The sequence below is a fragment of the Lactuca serriola genome, chromosome 8 (genome assembly GCF_051521515.1).
Source record: "Lactuca serriola cultivar US96UC23 chromosome 8, Lser_US96UC23_V15, whole genome shotgun sequence".
NCBI classification, from domain to species: Eukaryota; Viridiplantae; Streptophyta; class Magnoliopsida; order Asterales; family Asteraceae; genus Lactuca; species Lactuca serriola.
The window spans coordinates 226,153,512-226,169,514 of NC_136415.1; the positions used below are offsets into that span (position 1 = coordinate 226,153,512).

Genomic DNA, 16,003 nt, shown 5'->3' on the forward strand with positions numbered 1-16,003 from the left:
TTGCATCATCTAAAATTTAACGAGCTCTTCGCACTCCTTTTCCAAAATCGTTGCGGTCTTACCACTCACCAAATTTTTCATAACCAAACCACACGAAATCGATGCAATAACTTCCTTGCGAGCAACATCACCCACATTACCCACATAAAATTTCATCGGCACCGACATTTTCACTACAAATTCCATCCCTACTCCTTTTTCTTTACCATTTTGCACAATATCTTGATAGGTGCTTGATTCATCTGGGCTTGTTCCTGCCAACGTGACTTCTAGTACTGTCGTGTTGGCAGGACCTTGCTTGTAAGCAGGCAGCTGTCCACATGATATGATCTCATCATCAAAAAGTAAAGATACGTTGTTCTTTTTCCCGTATACGAATCCGATTTTTTCATTCGGATTTTCGATCTTAAAGATAACCACAAACTCCGTTTTGAGAGTTGAATCGTCTTCAAGGTCGAGGGTGTTGACAGTGAATGATTGGATGTCATATACCGGTGGCTTAGGGTCCTCAGCGGAGTAGATGTAATACGCGAAGCCACCGGAGATGATGATTACAAGTAAGAGGAGACAGCAACACCAACACATGCATCGGACAAAACCACTATAGCCTTTTCCCTCGCTAACTACGCCCATGGTGGTGGTGGTGGTGGTTGTGGTGATTATGAATCAAAATGTGAAAAGTTAGATGGAGTTTTGTGCTTTTAGTGATGGGTGGCCGGAAATTTTGATTTTGGTTGGCAGTGGAGTATTGGCTCCATTGTTTTAGGCCCTTTGTGCATGTGTATGGCCATACGTAGGTTTGTACATCAACGCCCCTATTTATTTGGTTAGAGGAAAGAACGTGAAGTGTAAGTGCATTTTGCATAATATAATTGTATAAATTCCACACATTATAATATTGAACTAGTATATAAGAACATAGTACTTATTTATAATTACATGAAATTCGTTTATTGTAGAGTAAATTACACGAATGGTCCCTATGGTTTAGGGTAATTTACGTGTTTGGTCCCTAACTTATTTTTTTAACTTGAAAGGTCTCTACTGTTTGTTTTTGTTACGTGTTTGGTCCCTGTCTTACCTAAAAAGACTATTTTGCTCTTGTTTTTTTAATTTATTTAAATAAACATACCCACAACCCCATCCCTCACCTTACCTATGAAAACAAACAGCAGGGACCAAACGCATAACAAAAACAAACAGTAAAGACTTTCCGAGTTAAAAAAATAAGTTAGAGACCAAACACACAAAATACCCCAAACCATAGGGACCATTCGTGTAATTTACTCTTTATTGTAACATTCAGTTGACGGATGTTACAAGGAATAAAGAAATTCAAGCGTATATCATCAAAATTTATAAATATTTATGAAAATACCTTATGGGTATTTGTCTCCTTGTGATCTATAACAATGACCTATAAAGGATATTGTGTTGGATATCTGATTTACATCGTACATAACAATGACCTATAAAGGATATTGTGTTTGATATCCTATTTACATCTTACATGATGCTCATATCTGACAAGAGTTAGAAAAATAACCATTTGCAGACAAATAAAAAGAGCATACTATAATACACAGATACATAAAAACACATTATTATTTCTCGTATTTAACACTACATAAATGCAAAACTATTTTATTAAACCCACATAAACTACACCATCTATACGAAGTACAACATTTTTCAAACTTCATGGGTAGGGAATTTAGCATTAGTCGGATCGGTCATATCAAGGAAGAGATAGGCCATGCCTCCAATTCCTTCAAACAAGGAGTATGGATTATCACCTCCATGCATTTCGCCTTCCGATATGAGTTTGTGAGATTTATCAAGTAAAAAACACGCAAACGCCTTCGCCTTGTGTAAAAACTCCACGCTTCCTGTCATTTTATAAAGAGAGAGAAACACGTACGCATTCCCACTTATCCCATGACAAATTCCGACTTTTTTTAGTAACCCACGGTCCCACACGACTTTGGATGCATCGATTGCCGCTTCAAGAAATTCTTTATCTTCAAAAACCTAATTATTAAGTTTTAAGGTTAAATGTAAGAAATAGCATCTACTTTCATTTCTCTTTGTTACAACATTGTAGTTTGGAAATCTATTATCCAATTATAGCAATGTCGACCAAATAGAAAGCAATTTTCACTGCTATAATCGAGTAGATTTTTCGAAACTTTAACGTTGTCGTAAGAAAAAAAAATGAAATTGTAGTGCTATAATTGAGTAGTTTTTTGAAAGTATAATACCTTAATATTAATATGAAAAAGATAATTAAAAGTATAATGTTGTAATAAGAAAGTTATGAAAGTAGTATCTATAATACACAAATAAATGAAAGTGTGTTTGCTATTTCTTGAATTTAGCCCTAAGTTTTTTAGTAGGGGCAATGTCACTTAATAGTAACTAAGTTACATACGTTTTCCACTTCGGTACCTTTTTCAAAAATTAACGATTCAAATTTCAGTATTGGTGAAATATTGCATCTTTTTGTTCAATTTTTATTAACTTTGAAATGTTAGTGATGAAGTGGCAATAGCTAAAACTTGTTTCTTATTTCATCATGAAATGACAAGTTATATATTGGAACAGTTTCATTAATTAGTAACCAAGTTTCACTTTTGTTGTAACATTGTGAAAATGTTGAAACTTTTTAACTTTTCAACGATGGAATAAAGTTGAAACTCGGTTACTTTTTAATAAAGATGTTTTAATAAGTCTGGCATGTCTTGTCATGTCATGTCAACAACAGTTGAGTCATGTCAAACTGTCAGCCGTTAGTGCCAAATCATCACTAAAGGTCAAAAACAACAAATTTTCATTAAAAAAAAAGATAACGATACAAAATCTCACAAGAATGGTTACTATTTATTTAATATTTTTGTTACCTCGGCTGCTTTAACTAGTGTGAGGGCAACTCCAGATGCTCCATGACACCAATAAACAAGATGATCACTTTTCATATCTTCTTGTTTTGGGTAATTTCCACTTGGAAAACGATTCTTAATCATATACTTAAGAGTCTCCTTCACATCCAAAACCACATCCGATTTAAGTTCAAAATGCATTAAGACATTCAAGATCCCAGCTAACCCATGTGCAACTCCCCACTGCCTCTCACCTTTATACTCAAACATCAAAGGGCATTTTCCCTTTGAACCCAATTTTCTTCCATTCTCAATCATCTTATCGATAACTACACCCTTTTGATTTAATAAATTGTCAGTATTCGAAATGAAAAAAGTTAAAGCATCTGAGAATGGCAAACTTACAGTATGGGAAGATGGAATTGTTTCATGGCCTAAGTTTTTGTTAAGAAAGAGACATGCTGATAAGTATCCAGCTCTACCAAATATTACTTCATCTAGTACATCTTCACTTAACTTGATCTGTTACCAAAATCAATTGAATCATATTATTATATAAGTTACATATATGTATACCATTTGGGAAGAAATTGAAATATAATATTTTTACCTCTTTAAATTGGGTTAAATAGTAATCAACCATTTCCTCATTGCCTTGGTGCTTTGCAACAACAGCACCAAGTGCACAAACTCCAACGCGTCCCAATAAAAAAGACACAACCCTACAAAGTATCTCCAAGAACATCATATACCCATTTTAAGGGTCAAAAAGTTGAATTTTGAGTGAGCTTTTTGATGCTAGATGCGAGAAAAGTGTGACGTAAATGGATCATAATCATGATACAATAGCGAACCTGGAACTGGAAGAAGAGGAATCGCAAGCTTTGATAATCTCAGAAGCGAGATCAAGATCGTTTTTGTTGTTGGTAACTTGATAGGATTTCAAAAGCAAGAAAGCAGTTCCAAGAGAGCCTCGATATAGGGAAAAGTCTTTGATATCTTGCCCTGTAAAGCCCCATGTCTTCACCACTATCTGTGAGGCATTTTCACAAACACCTGGTGAGCTTACCAGTTTTACTCGCATTGTTCATCAAATGCTTCAAAATTAAACATACATACAAACATAATGAGAGAGAGAGAGAGAGAGAGAGAGAGAGAGAAATTACTGTTTCTTTGAGATCTAAAGCGGCTCGTTTGAGTTTCTCGGAGAGAGTGGGGTAAGGCAAAGCAAGAAGCTTCAACAAAGAATCTTCTTGCTTATCTTCGTCGATTCCTGGTACTGTTGCTTTCTCCTGAACAAAATCTGACATGAAATTCTTAAAGTATCGGTCTGTCATTTTCTTTGCTGGGATTCTGATGGTTCAGAGAATCTGAGACGATGATAGTTTTGAAGGAGATAACATAGCCGCCACGAATGGACCGTTTGACTGAAATCATCAATGACGAGACACGCGTAGACCATCGAAGCTTTAGCTGAGATTGCGGTAAACATGACAGAAGGATCCTCTTTGCCATGGTGTCTCTTTGAAGTTTGAATGGATTTTCCCAAGAAGCATCTTTCTTGTATTTTACTCCTACGCCCTAAACTTTTAGCTTATATCAATTTCAGCCCCTATAGAATGTTGTAAAGCTAATCCGGTGAGATCATCTAGCTCGGCCAACTTGGCTCTTGCCAAGTGATGGTGGCAAGCGGGTATGACTCCTTTTGGTGCTCTTGTATACATTTTATTCATAATCTCAAACTTATTAATGATATTAATGGGTAAAACTTTGCAAAGAAATCTATAAAACAAGTGGTCAAATATCTCTAAGATAGATATGGAGTTGGATGATGAAGGTGTAACTTTTCGTTGATCTATTTAAAAGAGTGGTGGGTCTTTGCGATAGAATATTTTTTTGGAAAGACATTTGATGTTGGAGACGTGACTTCAAAAGATTGTCCAAACTTATATGGAATTGAGACAAACAATGACTATTTGGTAATATGGAAAATTTTGTTGATGGAGTTGTTTTGGACTCGCGGTGGTGCTAGAATTGGGCAAGACAACTTTAGAGAGAGAGAGAGAGAGAGAAGAGAGAGAGAGAGAGAGAGAGAGAGGCTGATTAATTTTCTGTTTTATAGATCTATTGGATTTGCAAGTAGGTGTGATATGTGGCAGTAAGTAGGCGAAAGTGGTGGCTCTTTCTCGGTGAAAGATGTTAGAAATATTATAGCAGATTCAAGAGTCGATGTAATTGTGTTTAGTTTGATCAAATGGGTCCCCTTAAATAGAGTAAATTACTCGAATTGTTCCTATGGTTTAATCAAAATTGCACGTTTGGTCCCTAACCTTTTTTTTCACCCGGATCGTCCCTGTGGTTTGATTTTGTTGCGTTTTTCGTCCGTTACATACATAAAGTTAGAGACAAACGTGCAATTTTGACCAAACCATAGATACAAAAAACACAATAAAATTAAACCATAGGGACAATCTGTTTGCAAAAAAAAAAAAAGTTAGGAATCAAACGTATAATTTTGACCAAACCATAGGGACGATTTCAGAAATTTACTCTCTTAAATATCAATTGTTTTGTGTGGCGGTGGTTAAATAATAGAATAACAACTTATGCAAACTTATTAAAGAGAGGGATTGTGATGAATTTGATTTTATGTCCTTTTTATCACTCCATGGAGGAAGATATGGATCATACTTTCTTTGTGGAATTGGTTGTTAGAGTGGTCTTCTATTCTCCTTCGGGAGCCATTGACTTGTTCAGAGTTGGTTGTTATAGTAAATTCGTGCATGGGTGGAGTTAAAATTAAGAAATTGAGACTCTCTCTTGTGTACACAACTTTATGGTTTATATAGAAAGCTCGGGATGACATTGTCTTCGAGATTAAACGGTAAGCAATCATGAAAATAGTGGATGACATTAATATTTTCATGTTCAGTTAGATTAATGATATATCAAATCTTAGCAAAAATGACTAGTTTAACTCGTGTATGTTTCCTATTTTATTTTCTAGTAATTGTTTGAGCTCTTTGCTTAGGCCTTTTTTTGCTAAGAATTGTTAGCCATTCAAAAAAATATCTAGTATGGGTACCATGGCCATGGCCGTAGTTTCCTTTCACCTCGGCCTTTATCTCCTTCCACCTCATCATCATTTTTTCTAAACCAACTTTAGTGTACATATCACAAACAACAAACACTTGTAGGAAAAGAGAGTATAGAAGAGAGAATATAAGAAAGATGATTGGTCGTCCTACATTGTGGTGGTAACCACAATTCACAATGCCAAAACCACCACGACATACACAGAATGGTGTGCACGGTTGTGGTGGGTTGTCATTGTTGCCACGGACGTCCTTTGTGAAGGGTATATGGGATAGTCTAAGTCTACGTCCCATCCCACTATATTCTCGCATATCATGAGAGTCCACATTTGACGGAAGTCCACAACAAAGTGTTAGATTAGTGTCTAAGCTCGTAACTATATTTGGTATGTACTTGACCCGGTTGTGCATGGTCTTTTTGGGTTGCCTTCACCAAAGCAACTTGACAAGGTAATTTATGGAGAGAGAGGAAATTATGATTTGTTAATATATTAAAAGGGAAATCATATTATTTAATTAATATTAGTCATAAATTAATTATAAATTAATTTGGTGGCTAAAAGAGATTAATTAAATATAGGGACTTAAACTGTCAAATGTGTGATAGTTGGTTTTTAAGCTGGGGAAACCTAATGGATTAAAGGGTGAACAAAATTATGATGAAAGTTCATCATAATTTCTTCCATAGGCCTTATTCCAGAAGGTTCCATGGGCTGCTTGGTGATTAAGCTGTCTGTTAGGGTTTTGACTAAAACCCTAGCATCCTACAGTATAAATAGAGACCCTTACATGCAATTTTCAGCCACTTGATTCCAAGAAAACCTTAGGGCCGATTTTTGAATCTCATCCCTCTCTCATAATTGCCTTCTTGCTTGTGTGGTGTTTGTAAGCCATTAGAGGAGTTACAGTTGTGACTCTAAGCTCCAAGAAGAAGAAGATCCAAGATTGTTCAAGAGGTAAACATCTAGATCTGGTATATCTTGATATTTTCGAAATATGTATGCTAGATTAGGGTTTGTAAGTCTTGGATACAATGCATGTCAATAGAGAAACCTAGAACCAACCATTAGGGTTTGCATGAGCACATAGGAAAGTTCTTGTGTGTAAAACTCATCTGTGGTATCAGAGCTATGTTTTGTTTCTATTGTATTGATGCCTTGTTTATTTGTTCAAGCTTTGAAATCGTTTTTTTTTCTTTTGCTAACTGCCTGATGAACTCGACGAGTTCCAATGTGGACTCGACGAGTTTAGCTGTCAGACAGAAAGATTTTCGGGATTTTATGTTGTTTTTCTTAAGGATAACTGTCAAAACTGTTTTTGTATGATAAAATCTAAATTTTATTATTATTTTGAGATTATCCTTACCAAAAAAAAGATAATTACCAATTAGTTAAATAATAAATTCTTTATATGATAAAATTTGATTATTTGAATTAATTGATCTATTATCTTGCATGAAATTGGATTAGGTCAAATATAGATAATCACCAAATTAATTGTTTAATTTATATTATTTGTTATTTGATCCTTTATGTTTTGAAAAGTTCAAAAACTCGCCCCTCAAGTTTTGGAATTTAAATTTTTTATTAAAAGTTTAATTTTGAATTATTTAAATTTCAAACCCTTAGAATTTTACAAGTTTAAAATTCAACATTATACTTTATTTATTATAAGATTAATATATATATATATATATATATATATATATATATATATATATATATATATAAGAATAAGCTACTCTTATCGCTAGTACGCCTCATTCACGAAGTCGGTCTATAAGGGGGGTATAAGGTTATTGCCTATAAAATGGCACTTAATGGGTGTCCACTCTCACCCACCGCTTCCTTGATTGGTGGAGGGTCGTTAGTCAAACGGATTGGATAGGGCATTTAATTCCTCAGTATAAGTATAATGAATATTACAAGTAACTAAATGTTTTTCAAATTCCCAATCTTAGTTAATTTAGGGTAAAATGTCAAAATGATGCTATTCCATGGAATTACACTTCATACCCTTGTCAAACGTTAATGGAGCGTGTGTGGTTAACCGACACACTAATTTAGGGTTGACATTGGTGGCGAAGGGTGGCTCGATATTTATCATAGATCAATGGGGCGTGTGTGACTAACTGGCACATTGATTAGGTGATAGTGACATTGAGTGCACCATGTTGATTCGCATGGTTATTCACACCTTGTTTGTGATCCTCGGTATCCCAGTCACAAACTTGAAGGGCATATCAAGATTTAAACATGCCATTGAAAAGTTCAATGAATCTCAAAGATCTAGGAGTTTTCAAAACATTTAAAACATAATTTTCTTTAGTTTTTCATGGTGGAAAATTAGTGAATCGTCATTCACTTACCTTCAAGTTATTTGCTTTTAGATTACGACATCCCTTTTCTAAGTTGTATATAATGTTGTTGGATCCTAGCCCTAATTTCTCATTTGGGTGATTAATTGGGGATTCATTCTAATCAAACTTGTCCTTTTCTATTTTCAGATGTCTAACGCAAACAACAACAACACTCCTGCAGCTACTGGTGGATTCTCACTCATGGGTTTATGTGGGAAAGTGATCTTTAATGGCAACAACTTCAACGAGTGGATCTGAAACATTCGAATGATCACTCGCTATGAGGACAAAGAATATGTACTCGACGAGAAGCTTGAAAATATCAATCCAGAAACTGCCACTGCTGAAGAAATCCCTACCTTTGAGGCACATGAACGTGATGCTACGAAGGTTCATTGCATCATGCTCGCGACTATGAATGCAGAACTCCAAAAGTCCTATGAGGACATGTATCCATTCGAGATGCATCAAGATTTAATGGATAGGTATCACCAAAGCGCGAGGCAAGAGCGCTATGAGATCATCACTAACATGATCACCGCTAGGATGGGGAGTGGAGAATCCCTAACCTCGCATCTGTAAAAGATGCAAAGGTATGTTGATCGTCTTCTTAAGTTAAATGTTAACTTTGATGAGGATTTGGCTATCAACATCATCCTCCACTCCTTGCCTCCGTGCTACAACCAGTTCAGAATGACCTACCACATGAACAAAGAAGAGGTCGCTTTGAGCAAGCTTCAAGGGTTGTTGAGGACTGTTGAGTGCAACCTAAAGGATAAATCCATTACATCTACTCCTACTTAATCGACCCCTGTATTGGCAATTGGGCAAGGAAAGGGTAAGAAGAGGAAGGCTCCTTCTAAGAGCCACCAAAAGGGAAAGTCCCAAGATGGTTCCTCTTCTAGTGGGACCAAAGTTGGTTCCGCTAAGCCGTCTTTTGTCCCAAAGGATGCAGAGTGCTTTTACTGCCATAAGAAGGGCCACTGGAAACGAAGTTGCCCTAAATATATGCAAGATATTAAGGATGGGAAGATAAAGCCCACCTTTGCAGGTATGTATTCATTTAAATCTAATAACTCATCACTTGCTACTTCATGGATTCTTGATACTGGATGTGGCTTCCACATTTGTTCTAATTTTCAAGGCCTAAGAGAAAGTAGGGAAGTGGAGCATGGAAGGATAAACTTGGTCATGAAAAAAAGAAGATCGTCGCCAGTTACCAAGATCGGAGTTTATTCCTTAGTGTTGAGTAATGGGTTAGGGTTTGATTTAAATAATTGTTGTTATTCGCCAGATATGCCAAGGAACATCATTTCTTTTCATGGATTATATAGACAAGGGTTTCGATATTCATTTGACAATAGTAATGATTCTATTAATGTTTATCTTGATGTTTTTTCTATTTTAATGCACTACCTTGTAATGGAATATATGAATCTGTGTTGGTTTTAGACAACTTAGGAAATGATATGTTGAGTACTGATGCGTTCAATAGTTTGGACAAAGCATGCTTGTGGAATTGTCGCCTTGGCCATGTCAACAAGAAACGCATAGCCCAACTCCAAAAGGATGGAGTGTTGGAGTCATTCGACCTTAGGGACGATGACATGTGTGAGTCTTGTTTACTTGGGAAGATGAACAGGTCACCCTTTACTGGCACTTATGCAAGGGGTGAAGGTCTAATGGATCTCATACACACAGATGTATGTGGGCCCTTTAGATCCACCCCAAGGGATGAGTGTCGCTTCTACGTGACTTTTACGGATGATTATAGCAGATATGGTTATATCTACTTAATCCAACACAAGTCAAAAATCTTTGAAAAGTTCAAAGAGTTTAAGAATGAAGTGGAGAATCAGCTGGCCAGGAAAATCAAGATGCTTCGATCTGATCGAAGAGGAGAGTACCTAAGTCTTGAGTTTCACGACTATCTAAAGGAATGCAGAATTGTTTCGCAATTGACGCCTCCGAGGACGCCACAATTGAATGGTGTGGCTGAGAGACGTAATCGAACTTTGTTGGACATGGTTCGTTCTATGATGAGTCGGGCTTCGTTACCAATATATTTTTGGGGGTATGCCTTAGAGACTGTCGCCCACATCCTTAACCTAGTTCCCACAAAGAAGGTTGCCAAAACACCTCACGATATGTGGACAGGGAAAGCTCCCTTGTTGGCACATATCAAGGTTTGGGGTTGCGAGGCTTTCGTAAGACGAGAGACTCACGACAAGCTTGAACCTCATAGTGAGCGATGTATTTTCATCGGCTACCCGCAAACGTCTTTTGGCTATCTCTTCTATAGACCGAGTGACAATGTTGTATTCGTTTCAAGGAGAGGGGTTTTCTGAGAGAGAGAGAGAGAACTCATAAGCCAAGGGGACAGTGGGAGGCAAATCGATCTTGAAGAGCTTCAAGAGTCGAGCGATGAAGGAACCTCTAACACTGGCGATCAACCTGAGGAGGAAACTCATGTTGAACCTATTGACGAGTCCTCCTCTCTTAGACGTTCCAATAGGGCTAGTGTTCCACCCCAGTTGTATGGATTCCATATTACTACTGAAAGGGATACATTTATTAGTCATAGTACACTAGTAAATTTGGACGAACCTAGCAGCTACAAGGAAGCCATGGCAGGCACGGAGTCTGCTAAATGGAAAGAGGCAATGGACAGTGAGATTCAGTCTATGTATGACAACCAAGTTTGGAATTTGGTTGATAATGTACCAGATTGTTAATACGATCGGGTACAAGTGGATCTTCAAGAAGAAGACAGACATGGATGGGAAAGTACACACTTATAAAGCACGATTGGTTGCGAAGGGATTTACTCAAACTCCAGGTGTTGACTATGATGAGACCTTTTCACCAGTCGCCAAAATAAAGTCTATTAGGGTAATGCTCACAATAGCTGCGTTTCATGACTATGAAATATGGCAGATGCACGTTAAAACAACTTTCCTTAATGGGAAGTTGGCTGAGGATGTTTACATGAATCAGCCAGAGGGTTTTTTCGATGCGAAGCACCCCAATAGAGTGTGTAAGCTTGAGAAATCCATTTATGGATTGAAGCAAGCGTCTCGCAGATGGAATCTTTATTTCGATGAGAAGGTCAAAGATTTTGGCTTTCTGCGAAGCGAAGATGAGTCATGTGTATATGTCAAAGCCAGTGGGAGTATAGTAAGCTTCCTTGTATTGTATGTCGATAACATACTACTCATAGGAAACAACATCCCAACCTTGCAGGAAGTCAAGTCATGGCTTGGGAAGTGCTTCGCTATGAAGGACCTCGGAGAAGCTGTGTATATTCTGGGAATAAGGATAGTAAGAGACAGGAGTAAGAGACTGATAGGACTCAGTCAGGATACATACTTTGATAAGGTACTAAAGCGTTTTACTATGGAAAATTCCAAGAAAATGGAGTTACCAATCCAAAGCAATACCAAGCTGAGTAAGACTCAGAGCCCAAGTAAAGAGGCAGAGATAGCTGAGATGAGCCGAGTACATTACGCTTCCGCAGTTGGCTCAATCATGTACGCTATGACTTGTACTCACCCTGATGTGGCCTTCGTTTTAAGCATGGTCAGCAGATATCAGGGAAACCCTGGTAGAGCTCATTGGACTGTAGTTAAGAACATTCTTAAGTACCTTCGGAGGACCAAGGAATCGTTTCTAGTCCTCGGTGGGAGTGATGACTTAAGGGTACGAGCGTACATTGACGCTAGTTTTCAGACGGATCGGGATAATTACCGATCATAGTCTGGCTGGATCTTTACCCTTAACGGAGGAGCAGTGACCTAGAAAAGTTCCAAGCAAGAGACGGTAGTTGATTCAACGTGTGAATCAAAATACATTGCGGCAAGTGAAGCATCAAAAGAGGAAATATGGTTGAAGAACTTCATTGGAGACATTGGAGTTGTTTCATCCATAAAGGAGCATATGGAGATTTTCCGTGATAATGAAGATGCGGTTGCCTTGACCAAAGAACCAAGGGGTCATGGAAGATCCAGACATATCGACAGGAAATATCACTTCATTAGACATCGGGTAGAAGAAGGACTCCTCGTGGTGAAGAGGGTATCATCAGAAGATAACCTAGCAGATCCCCTTACAAAGGGACCGAGTAGGGTTAAGCACTTGCGGCATGCGAGGAGCATAGGGCTGAAGGACGATATAAGTTTAGATTAGATAAATAGGAAACATGTAATAGATAATTTGTACTTGACATTTGATGAATAAATAAAGGTGTATTATTTATGAGTAAAGCTACTATCTTGTGTTGATTATTTATCTATTGTTTCAATTTTGCATGTTTTGACTTCCTGAATAATAAGATTATTCAAACAGTCCACAGTCGCTCATATGTTGGAAGTAGATATGAAAGAAGATTGTCATGAATTTGTTTGTAGATTGTCAAGAAGGTTTTAGGCATGGCAAAGGTTTGCTGCAAAGTTCATGAGTGCTTATGAATTGTGATTTGAGCATTGGAATAAACTCACGCTTGCTGGTATCACTTCATGGAATTTGTCATGAGTGATCGCAAGACGATAATATCATATAATCTTTAAACCTAGATATATGGTTATTATTTGTTGGTTGGTTGTGCATTGATAATGCGTAAACGCACCAGTAACTTGATGTTATAAAACATATTGTTGTGTATGATTTAGCCAGTGAATAATAAGAGCATATGAGTCGAAGTTTATTTGTTCCTTTTATTCCAAGAGGATAAAAGCGATATCTAGCAACTTGATGATTTGGTTTGACTTATATGTCGGGCCCGGTCAGGACAAAGTTGATGTGCTCAACTAAGTTCTATGTCAAACAAATCAGATATCGAGGAACAACGTGCTGAACAATAAGTATGACTATGATCCATGTGATTGTTAGCATGATATCTAGAACAGAGGATTATACGATCCCTTATCTAAAGGACAAGATTTTTTTATCAGAGTTGACAGGAGCGTATAAGAGCTACGATTGCTAACCGGATCCTGAAGTCATATATGAGATATAGTTATCAGACTTATCCAAGTGGGAGACTGTTGTATTAGTGTCTAAGCCCATAACTATATTTGGTATGTACTTGACCCAGTTGTGCATGGTCCTTTTGGGTTGCCTTCACCAAAGTAACTTGACTAGGTAATTTATGGAGAGAGAGGAAATTATGATTTGTTAATATATTATATGATTATTATATTAAAAGGGAAATCATAATATTTAATTAATATTAGTCATAAATTAATTAGGAATTAATTTGATGGCTAAAAGAGATTAATTAAATATAGGGACTTAAACTGTCGAATATGTGATAGTTGGTTTTTGGGCTGGAGAAACCTAATGGATTAAAGGGTGAACGAAATTATGATGAAAGTCCATCATAATTTCGTCCATATGCCTTATTCCAGAAGGTCCCATGGGCTTCTTGGTGATTAAGTTGTCTGTTAGGGTTTTGACTGAAACCCTAGCAGCCTACAGTATAAATAGAGACCCTTACATGCAATTTTCAGCCAGTTGATTCCAAGAAAACCCCAGGGCCGATTTTTACATCTCATCCCTCTCTCATAATTGCCTTCTTTCTTGTGTGGTGTTTGTAAGCCATTAGAGGAGTTATACTTGTGACTCTAAGCTCCAAGAAGAAGAAGATCCAAGATTGTTCAAGAGGTAAACATCTAGATCTGGTATATCTTGATATTTTTGAAATATGTATGCTAGATTAGGGTTTATAAGTCTTGGATACAATGCATGTACAATAGAGAAACCTAGATCCAAGCATTAGGGTTTGTATGAGCACATAGGAAAGTTCTTGTGTGTAAAACCCTTCACAAAGTTCATGCATACACCTTTTATCATCCACAGTCTTCTTTTTGTTTGCAGTTAAAACTACTTCAACTTCAACCACAACATCAAATCTGTTTTGAATATTTAAAGTGAAGGGGCATTCTTCGATTTAACGCTAAAGATCTTCATCTAAACCAGTTAGGTAATATTCCATACGATATGTCCACTGATTGTAACATTAAGGTTGCAACATTGGGGATCTAATGGCCCATCTAACTATATTTGTGTAATTGACCAAAGTTGAAGTTTTATAATCCTTCGTGATTGTTGAAAACATAAACAAAATTTCTAATTGACTTATTGAAATAAATAACATATGTGAGAACAAATTCAAATCTAGAAATAAAACATACATTAAATTCCCCCAAAGATTTAGCAACCCTGCTCTCATATCACTTGTTAGATCGAATTAAGAAGATGACAAATCATAGAATGCAAAATGAAAGATTCGAAAAATTATGTAAGTAACCTTTTTATCTATTTGATTGATCACAAGTGGGAGTATAAATTAAAAGGCTTAATTATTTGATAGATTATGAGCACAAATAATTACATCTCGTACTCGATAGTATAAACCTTCACATTAATATGGTATTCACATCAATACTTTGGAGTCTTCATATAAGTTTCCAACTATCACAACTAAATCTGAATTCAACCCTGTTGAGAAAGGTCTGATGGTTTTTTCCTATTGAGCAGGGACCTTTTATCTAAAGACAGCAGTGTTCGAAATAGGTGTCCAATATTATAACTAATTGGTGTAACTTTGGGAATAATAGCAAAGCCCTTTTAGGGCTGCCCTTAAAAGCAAAAATAGCTAGAAATGCTAGTAGGAGATTGAGGAAAAGGATTATTAATTTATTATATGTTTAATAATTTAATGACAAAACTTCAAAAATGGTCCCTGTGGTTTCCAAAAATATCAAGTTTAGTCCCTAAGTTCAAAAAACCTCACAGATGTTCCCTATGGTTTCAAAACTTTTAACAAATGGTCCTTCCGCCTAACTCCGTCATCTTTCTACCGTTAAGTGAGGGGCATTTTCGTCATTTCAATACACAGGGACCATTTATGAGATTTTCTCTATTTAAAAAATATATATATATATATATATATATATATAATTATTTAATTAAAGGGCCCCACCCTCTCTCTCTCTCGTGGGTCTAAGAGATGCATCAAAGCATAATGTGATGGTTAGTTTGTACTCCTCTGACTTTCAACAAGCCCAACATTGGAGAAATTGACTCCACTTTCCCATTCCCAACCACCGCCACAACTGCTGCCGTCTGAATCTCTTCCCTCGACCTCCTTTTCATCTCCAAACTCACTCCCTCTATCTGGTTCTCACTCCACCAACGAAGAGGGCCACCATAGCCGTCTGTGGCAGCCTCTCCGCCTCCTCCTGTCGTGACCCACCATCATCAAACACCCCGACACCACTGCTTCCTTCCACCTATTGCCTCCATTCCAGCATCCACTTGCCATCACCTCCGCCAAGAAACACCGGTTGCCACCTCGTCTTTCTCTCTGTTTCGACGAGCAACACCAATCCCCGCTACCGTAAGTGTCGACCGACCACCAGCAGGATTCTCCCCTCCCCCCGCTCATCTTTCTCGTCGAGATTAGGCAGAAAAGAACTAGCAGAATCCCTAGAGCAGCGCTGCTGCACAATGCCGCCACAGCCGCCATACATAGACACCACATACCGTCGTCGTATGGAGAAGATGGTGGGTCGATTAGCACTGGTCCAGGTCATAAGGGGGAAACAGCGGAACCCAGATTGAGTTCGTGAAATCCGGGTTTGTTGGTATTACTAGCATCGAATATAACT

At 37.3% G+C, this 16,003-nt stretch overlaps 1 protein-coding gene across 1 annotated transcript; it reads right to left on the bottom strand.

Moving 5' to 3' along the window:
* Positions 1-1,548: 1,548 nt before the first annotated feature.
* On the bottom strand, positions 1,549-4,414 carry LOC145070342 (lanC-like protein GCL2). The gene is made up of 6 exons (XM_079017278.1): positions 4,046-4,414; positions 3,734-3,912; positions 3,490-3,601; positions 3,285-3,401; positions 2,901-3,215; positions 1,549-2,031 (listed from the first exon to the last, which is right to left on the bottom strand). Exons 1-6 carry the CDS (start codon positions 4,214-4,216, stop codon positions 1,693-1,695), a joined length of 1,233 nt encoding a protein of 410 aa, XP_078873404.1. The 5' UTR covers positions 4,217-4,414; the 3' UTR covers positions 1,549-1,692.
* Between the last annotated feature and the right edge of the window lie 11,589 nt (positions 4,415-16,003).

Excerpts from the sequence above, each read along its gene's own strand:
- LOC145070342 (XM_079017278.1), bottom strand. The coding sequence starts at position 4,216 with ATGACAGACCGATACTTTAAGAATTTCATGTCAGATTTTGTTCAGGAG. Across the intron at positions 3,913-4,045 it reads CTTTAGATCTCAAAGAAACA|ATAGTGGTGAAGACATGGGG; the intron begins GTAATTTCTCTC and ends AATGCCTCACAG. Across the intron at positions 3,216-3,284 it reads CAATTCCATCTTCCCATACT|GGTGTAGTTATCGATAAGAT; the intron begins GTAAGTTTGCCA and ends TTAAATCAAAAG.